This window comes from Amborella trichopoda, chromosome 4, assembly GCF_054954075.1.
Source record: "Amborella trichopoda isolate Santa Cruz 75 chromosome 4, AtrichopodaSantaCruz75HAP2 v2.0, whole genome shotgun sequence".
NCBI classification, from domain to species: Eukaryota; Viridiplantae; Streptophyta; class Magnoliopsida; order Amborellales; family Amborellaceae; genus Amborella; species Amborella trichopoda.
Window position 1 is genome coordinate 2217649 of NC_142339.1, and position 8581 is coordinate 2226229.

At 35.1% G+C, this 8581-nt stretch overlaps 1 protein-coding gene across 2 annotated transcripts; it reads right to left on the reverse strand.

Annotated features, from left to right (window-relative positions):
- Window positions 1-906: 906 nt before the first annotated feature.
- Window positions 907-7098, reverse strand: LOC18439412 (acyl-CoA-binding domain-containing protein 3). 2 transcript variants are annotated; one of them, XM_011627003.3, is made up of 4 exons: window positions 7039-7098; window positions 2713-2830; window positions 2543-2605; window positions 907-1160 (listed from the first exon to the last, which is right to left on the reverse strand). In XM_011627003.3, the coding sequence occupies exons 1-4, from the start codon at window positions 7048-7050 to the stop codon at window positions 1090-1092; spliced, it is 264 nt and encodes an 87-aa protein (XP_011625305.1). In that variant the 5' UTR covers window positions 7051-7098; the 3' UTR covers window positions 907-1089. The 2 variants fall into 2 exon arrangements, with proteins under 2 accessions (XP_011625305.1, XP_020526208.1); XM_020670549.2 differs by having other exon boundaries at window positions 2543-2638.
- Between the last annotated feature and the right edge of the window lie 1483 nt (window positions 7099-8581).

Genomic DNA, 8581 nt, shown 5'->3' on the forward strand with positions numbered 1-8581 from the left:
AATCTAATGGTATACGATCGCCTTTTTTAAGGAGAAAGTTACTGATTGAAACAGAGGGGCAAATTTATGCACCTTTTAGTGAGATGAGATGAAAAAAGCACCCTAGATTCGAGAGAGAGAGAGAGAGAGCAAGAGTACCTGGCACAAATCAAGCGTTCTTGAGTTCTACTTCTCACGCTGATAAGCTCAAGACTCTACCAATCAAAGAAGCAAGAGAGAAAAAAAAAAGGAGAGATGGAAAGTGAGTAGATTTCTGCCCCACATTTTAGACAGAGAAACAAGGGGCGTGGTGCCCCCTTTTTCATTCTATTCTTATTATTTGGAAGATCATTGTGCATACTTTGCCGAGCACTCTAGAACTAGGGCAAGTGCCAAGTCCTACAGTACTCGGGAGGGTATGCTCAGTCAGGAGGGTATGCTTAGTACCATACGCAGCCCATATACATGAGTGGGTAGCCTGAGTTCTGCAGTACTTGGGTGGCTATGCGCATTATTGTAGGCATCCCATGTACCTGATTAGGCACATGGGAACTCGTATTGGCCAATGCCCGAGACCGAGTAACTTGGCCGAGTCTTTCCCACTTTGGCCAAGTTTCCATACATTGACTCATTTACATTAGAAAATGCGAGTATTCTCGGTAAATGAGAAATGAATGCTTTTTTCTTTTGCTATTTCTCTCAAATTTACGTCGACTGGGTATACTCTGCAATTGGAAAATAATTAGTGTAGAAAATGCCCTATCTACGCATATCTTCTATCTAAGCAATTCAATCACAATTACAAAAATAAATAATAACTAGAGTTTTGCGAAAGGTCCCTCTCATTCGAGCACCTCGTATTTGGACATCAGTACAGATCCAGTTCTTTAATCAACTCTCAATCCAAAATCCAAACACATACATCTCTAATCTAAATCTTTCATCCATTCATTTATTCTAATTTATATGTAAAGAGTACTTCTCAATATATTTGGGGGAAAAGAAAAAGAAATAAATAAAGAGTTAATATTCTGCTTATCAATAAAAGGAGATTATCCAGCTTTAGCAATGGCAAACATGATTGAAATGGTAGTCTTGCCTTGGGCCAGTCTAGGCAGCAGCTTCTTGCAATTGTTTCACCTTGGTTATGTAATCACCCATAGCTTCCTCCTTAGACTTTCCTACATTTACAAATGAATAAAAGGTTGAATAAAAATAAATAACATCTACAAATTACTGAATAAAACATGCAGAAGAGGGCTCTCAATCCAAATCCGAGCTCTCTGTTAAGAAAAAAAAAAGTGTTTCCAGGCCAACATGGTATCTCGGGTTATTCAGGCAAACCACTATTAGTGAAATCTTGCAATGCTAATAATCAGTCACAAGAAAGAAAGAAAAAATTGCAGCACTCTTCATAGAGAGTGCTTTTTAAGAGCCCGATAACCCATGCATTAGAAAGAACTGTTGAATAGTGATTAAAAACCTAGATCCTGAAGTAAATGTTATAACGTAGTATTGAAGCTTTATGAATGATAATGTTTTTCAAGTAATGGCTCAGATCTACAACCTCTAGACATGATATTGCATGCTTGGTTTCAAAAAGATAGAAAACATAAAACGCAATAAATAAAAGGTATGGTTTCCATAAGGTTGCAACCTTAAACAATCCAATTAAGGCGCACCTTCAAATTTTATCATAACATACAATTTTGATGTAAAATATTTTTAGGATTATCTCAAAATCTATTATTATATCTAATTATAAAATTTTAAACTCCAAAAATAGTTAAAATCAAGTAGATATATAAACATATGGCAATATTGAAAATGGACAGTCTAGATAATATGTTGTAAGATGCACCATTTCTGAGACTCAAAATCCATTTATTTTTCATAGTCATACATCTCGATGTCGAGATGATCAATCAGAGGGTTTTTCAACATTAAAACAACCTTTTCTGATGGATTTTTGAGGTGCATCCGTCATTCTACATTTTAAGGTTGCAACCTTATATAAACTTTTTCCATAAATAAATTGTGGTTAGTATTCCAACATATGCCAATTCCTTTTTAGAAAGAAATCCACGACATTTTCCCCCATATTCTTAGATAACCAATGAATGATGATAAAAATAACTTCTTTTTGCATAATGAAGATGATAAGTATAAACCAAGAACGGTAAGGTACTTTCGTCATTCTTGTAAAGAAGCACAACTATTGCCGATTTCTAAGAAACTAGAGGACTTCTACAATATGATGGGGTGTCATGGTCATCACGACAGAAGAATGGGAAGGAGAAGTGAGTTAAAGGGATAGCAGAATATATGATAGATAGTTAAAAGAGGATGTAATAACAGCCATAGGACTTGGGATCGCAAAATGAAAGGGAAAACTTTGTAGGAAATTCACAGAATCAAAACATTAAGCTCTAAGACATGACTCACGTTTTAGTCATTTGGTCTGTGTGTGTGTGGTCGTTTGACATGCTATGAGTGTGCACACATGTGTTTGTGGACATGCGTGCGTTGTCTGTGTGTGTGTGTGAAAAAGAGAGAAAGAGACCATCCACTGCCTTCCAGGCGTCCCACTTTGCTCTCTCCTTAGGACTGAATATTCCAGGCCGACCTATTCCACAATCCGAGAATCTCATTAAACCTCCTGTAAAACCAAGTTTAAAATGCTACATTCAAGAGATTAACACACTAAAACAAAAAATCAACGAAGAGACATACTGGTATTCACTGGGCCAGCAGTTGCTTGCTTGTAAAGCCCATAGAGTATGAGTTTGTCTGCGTCCTTGGTACTAGGAGGCAATGACGTGGCTTTCTCTGCGTATTCTTCAAACTCTTCCTGCAAAATAATGGAAACAATCTCACTCTAGTTTCTATCTGACCTTAATAGGCTAGACTTAAATATATAGTATACATTTCCCTACATATAATATATATTGATAAGACAGCATTCACTAATGGTGATGGCCATGGATTATGGTAAACCACAGTTTATAGAATCATAATATTATTTGTTTAGCCTCAAATGCTTCCTGACTCATCAGTAACAGTTATGTGCTTTTGATATGTAATACAAGATCCTTTGTCATAAGGTTAAATTACAAAATGAAACCACAAGAATGGTATGTATAGCTGCGAGATATGTCTTACAATTTAACAAACAAAACCTAACTACAAAAACCATTACACAAAACACCAACAACCAATATTACTGATTCATTTAGCTCTTACTTGAACACATCTGACCCTTTTAAATGTGAAACATTTTTGATGCAGAAAATTTTTTATGAAGAAATTATTCTGTTAGGTATCAGTGCATACTTCCCCAGCAATATTTGTTAACTCACCTCAGTAGTCATTTGGATTTTGTTCCTTGACATTTTTTTTTTTTGGTTTTGATGCGTAATTAGATGATGAGGGAATCAGCACAAATACTAGGCATTAGCGTATTCCACTACTGAAGTAACTGAACTAAGTCCCACATAACAAGAGAGGACGTAGGATATGCAGAAGAGGGTAAGCACATACATCCAGATGATCAAGATGAGTAACAACGAAAAAAAAAAGAAAACTATCATCAACCTACTGTTATATTCATAAACCAGTGATCGTCATGTGCTTCATAAATTTGATTTTAGTCATTAAGTATTGCTATATGAACCACAATTCCTACAAACTAAAGGTTGTGATTCAATCACATTGAATTCCAGATTAACATGAGAGACAAGTGATATGCTTCCTTGGTAAAGAATACCGTGTTCTCTATCAACACATGCACATATGTGACGTATGTATCTATGCATACACACATATATGTATATGTGGATGCATGTATGTATGCACACTTGTAGCATGCGGACATGTATGTATGTAGAAAGGTAACTTAAAGTTAAAGGATTGGACCCTGTGGCTTGTTGGCCAAGTGGCAGAGACACAAGATGATGCCAAGGGTTACATTCCTTTCTCCATTATCATGTCAAAAGAAAAAGGTAGATTAAAATTAAACCCTGAATTCCCCAAAGCATTTATATTGAATTCCCCCCAAGTTTTTTCATTAACCCAAATCATTGTCATGTTAACATTCAGTGATAGCCAGAAACAACTTTTGCTCCCTCCAGTGCAGTCCATTGCATTAGAGATTCACAAACAATGGTCCACCCTAATGAACCTCCCCTTTGTAATACCACGCTCTTTTTTTCCTTACGTTACTAAATTATTTTCAATTTATAGACTAAATGAAGGCTGCCTTGTTTTCTTTCTTCAACTGGGGAAGCACTATTAGATCAAAACTTAGGTTAAATTCAACACTAAAACCCTTTAGTTTATGTTGGTTGTTTTACTTTGAGTGTATCATAATTGATTCATTGAATATTTTGATAAATAAAGCTCTCCATATCAACCTTTCCTTCAAAGTTCAAATAGCAGGGAATCTAATCTTCCCCTCTGTGCGTGAAATATATCCAAATACCAAAATAGGACAAAAAAAAACCAGAAAAACCACCAACAAAAAACATGCAAGATGATAATAGAGAAAAATTCATTGAAAATTAGTGTGAAAAAAAGGCATCCAAATACGGAAAACCCTTCCAAGAAGGGAAACATCAATGGGCAAATGTAATCCACTAAGCACAGAAAAGGAAGTTAAAATGTATTCCCAGACCCACTTTTCTTTCGCTTGAGGTTCTCTTCTTGCCACTCTAGAAAATCCTTAGAAAGATGCTCCTTAAAAGGATTCTGTGGACTCTGAATTTGGCTCTATTTTTACCAGCACACTCTAAAGCTTAAAAGAAAACCATAAAACCTTTTAACCTACAATGGTCTCTCTCTTACCTATTCCCACTAGAAAAATTGATTATGGCGCAAAAAGAACCCCCAGACCTGCGTCAATAGGAAACCAACCAACAAGAGATTCTCAACTTTTGGAAAAAAAAAAAAAAAAAATTTAATCATGTGGGGCCCAAGGAAGCTGAACCCCACATTAAAAATCTCCCTTTCTTGCTTAGTGAAATTTTCTCTATGCACTTCTTCTCATGTATCATCCATATCTACCAAGCTCCTATAGAGCTCATACATGCTCTTTGTCACCATATTTAATGATTCTGCTCAGAATGAATCTTCTCCAGTAGCATAAACTGATTTTAAAGCATATCGTGAATCCAGTTGTCACAAACATCTATGAGGTTTGGCTTGCAATGGCAGGTTGGGTTCCTCGGAGTTCTTAGCTAAATATATGATGTATAGCACTTCGACTATCATAATTATCAGCATATTTGTCTTGTTTCAAGCCTAACTCCTTGAGATAATTCTTCATCCACAACTTTGCCTTGCCTACTTCTATAGCAACAATATCCCATCGTTCTATTGTGGAAACGAAGACACACTTTTGCAACTTGATTTGACACTACTCCCATTGCAAAAGTAAACCTGTAATAAGAAGTGGACTTTCTAGAATCAATATTCGCAATCATATCTGCATATTTGAAGCCCTCCAACACAGGCTTCAAGTTTCTATAAATAAAGACATTCTTGACAAACCTCTGAAGTACTTGAACATACCATTGCATACATTAAACTCACTAACCGTAGAAGCATATACAATCTTCTCTATCTCTTTCTTCTCCTTGTCACTTGGAATGACTTTGTTTAGCACTTTATTTAAAGTGACCCGCAAGTGACGTGCAAACTGGATTTGCAATCTTAATATTAAATTTCTCAAGCACCTTTTCAATGTACTTCTCTTGTAACAACCATACCACCTTTGCTTTTCTACCACAAGAGATTGCATGCCCAAATTCTATTGTGCTAGTAACAACTAACAAGTCCTCTATATCAAATGACATGTTCAATTCTTTCTTCACTCTATCAATCATGTGAATTTGGGAAGGCATTCTAAGCTCCTCTTTTATTGATCAGTGGATTATATTTGCCCTAGAGTTTTTCCCTTCTTATAATGGATTTTCCAGGTATACTTATGCCCCCTTTTTTGCCCTATTTTTCTGTGTATTGCTTCTCTACAACTATCCTGCATATGATTTTCGTGCTTAATTTGCCCTATTTTTGGTACTTCTATTTACTTCTTGCATAGACAAGAGGGTACAAATTTCGTCATGCCCCAAAAACAATGATTTACAAGTTCAAAAGTTGAAATGAAAATAGTTCAGGTTTTTATTCTTTCACATCCTACAATTCTTTGTATACCATATCACACCTTTCTCACACAAACAAACACTACAGAGACATAGAGAAAGACAGAAAAACAAAACAATTCTTTTACATAAAAGAAACAACTGAAGGGAACAAAATGAAAGAAAAATAACAGTTCATGCCTGCTGGTCTCAGTATATTTGCAAATATAACTTTACCTCATCCAAAAAAGGGATAAATTTTAATTTTTAAGAGACATCATTATTAGAGCCTTATCCCAACTATTTAGGGTTAACTACATGAATCTTGTTCAGCCGTTCTACTATGGGCGGAACACCCTAACACAAGCATATAACATATGTTCAGATGTGATAAAGTTTTACGTTGGCTGCCTACTTAACACAACCACCTTCTTTACTCAGGCCTAAATTTTAATTTTTAAGAGTAAAAGGACATAAAGAAGAAGCTATTCTCCATGTATTCCAATTTTCTATTGCACTAAATAAATACCAATAAGTTTTGCTTCTAAGAATTGGAAGCCCTCATTGATTAATTCAAAAATTTATATTAATCCAAGCATTAAACATGAAAAGCAAACAATAGTGCTGAAATATAAGAAAATTCACCAAGAAAAATCACTAGCACTAAACCAAATCCTCCTTCAAATTCAAAGAGAAAAAAAAGAAATTATAATTGATAATTCTAAGCAAAAGAAACGTTGAAATTGAAATAGAACACGTGAAACTTGATCATAATCAACCAATATATCTTTTGAGAAAATAATCAACCAATATATCAGCAATACATGGAAAAGAATCAAGCATCAAAGCAATATACAATAAAAAAAATCAGAGAAGAAACAGCACAGCAGGATTCAATGGAGGGTAAGAGTTTGAGAGAAACCTGCAACCCCATGGCGAGGAATTCTTCGAGGCTGCAAATTCTCGATAAAAAACAAATAACAACGAAGGCGTTATAACCGAGGGATATTATGCAAGGAAAAGGCGTACGGAACTGAATCCCTTACAAATTCATAGGGAGGAAGACATAAAATGAAAGGTACCCTTAACAAATCTACAAATCGCTAGGGAAGTCTTTTTCTGTGAGATGCTAAATGACTTTATACTCCGACGGCAGTACACTGTCCATTTATTACCCCATGCAAGACTCAATAGTTGATAATAGAGTATTTTAGTACCTCTTATTTTGGGGATGTAGCCTCTACAACCATACACTAACCTCAGTAAAAAAAAAAAAATTGAATTGAAACTCTTGATGTACCAGAAAAAAAAAATCTCAATATTAAACATAGGCGGTCTAATTTTTTAAGGGAAAGATTTAAGAATTTGAAAACTCAAATTTTGAATTTTTTTTTTTTTTTTGAAAAAAATCTGCTTATTTGGTCCCAAAATTTCATGCCGAAAAACAAATCTCCAAAGCAAATTTTTTAGTGAGGGAGCATATCCACAAAATACCCTCTGAAATAGCACAGAATGGGGAGTAATGTCTCTACCGGTCTACCCTATTGCTGAAATCGACCCATTTCTTGATACCAACCAGCATAGACAAGCCTGCTTTTGGGACGGACTAGATTTGGAGCCTAGTAGGCTAGACTTGTTAGGCCCGAAATATTTTTGGGTCTGACCGGGCCAACATTAGCTCGGATAAAGCTTATGATGATAATAGTGATGTGTAGTATGTGATAAACAATTTTTATATGAATTACATAAGGCCCAGATCAACCCGGCCCAATTTTTTGAGCATGGGCTAGTCTCGGACCTAGCTATCACGATTTTGGGCCCAGCTCAGGTGCAATCATACTATACACCAATGTTATAAAGATCAAACCAATGCTTGAACCGGCAAAGGGACGGATTCACTTAAAATCGGTCCAACCAGCAGTCTGACTAGTCATATTTTCTAAATATATATTTCAAAATTTCAATAAAAAATATAAAAGTATTAGGTAAAACCATTAAAAACTTGGTTAAAAATAAGATATTTTATTAATAAATTATTCTAATCTCAAAATTAATATAATTTTTGAGACATTATTTATAAAGTTGAAATGCATTAGTAAAGAAGAAATATGTGCGCCTTTGTCCCCATTAAAGAGAGAGAAAACAAATGATCCCAAAGAGAGGGAAAAAAAAATTTTAAAAAAAATTCTTCAATGGGAAAGGGGACATCGCCTAAGCACCCCACATCCTAATCACCATATTATAGTTTTCACTCCACTATTAACACCATCCCATTAATACTTTCAAAAATCTTAAGTCCTAATCTAGTTCCTTCAAAAATCTTAACTCCTAATATACTTGAAAAAACACGTAGGAGTCTGTCTTCCCCACTGAATTATCCAAAATAAAAATTTCAACAAAAAGAAAAATACACCAAAAATGTGAAGCACATGTGTCAAATTGGTAAGAAAAACTTCCTTTTGACC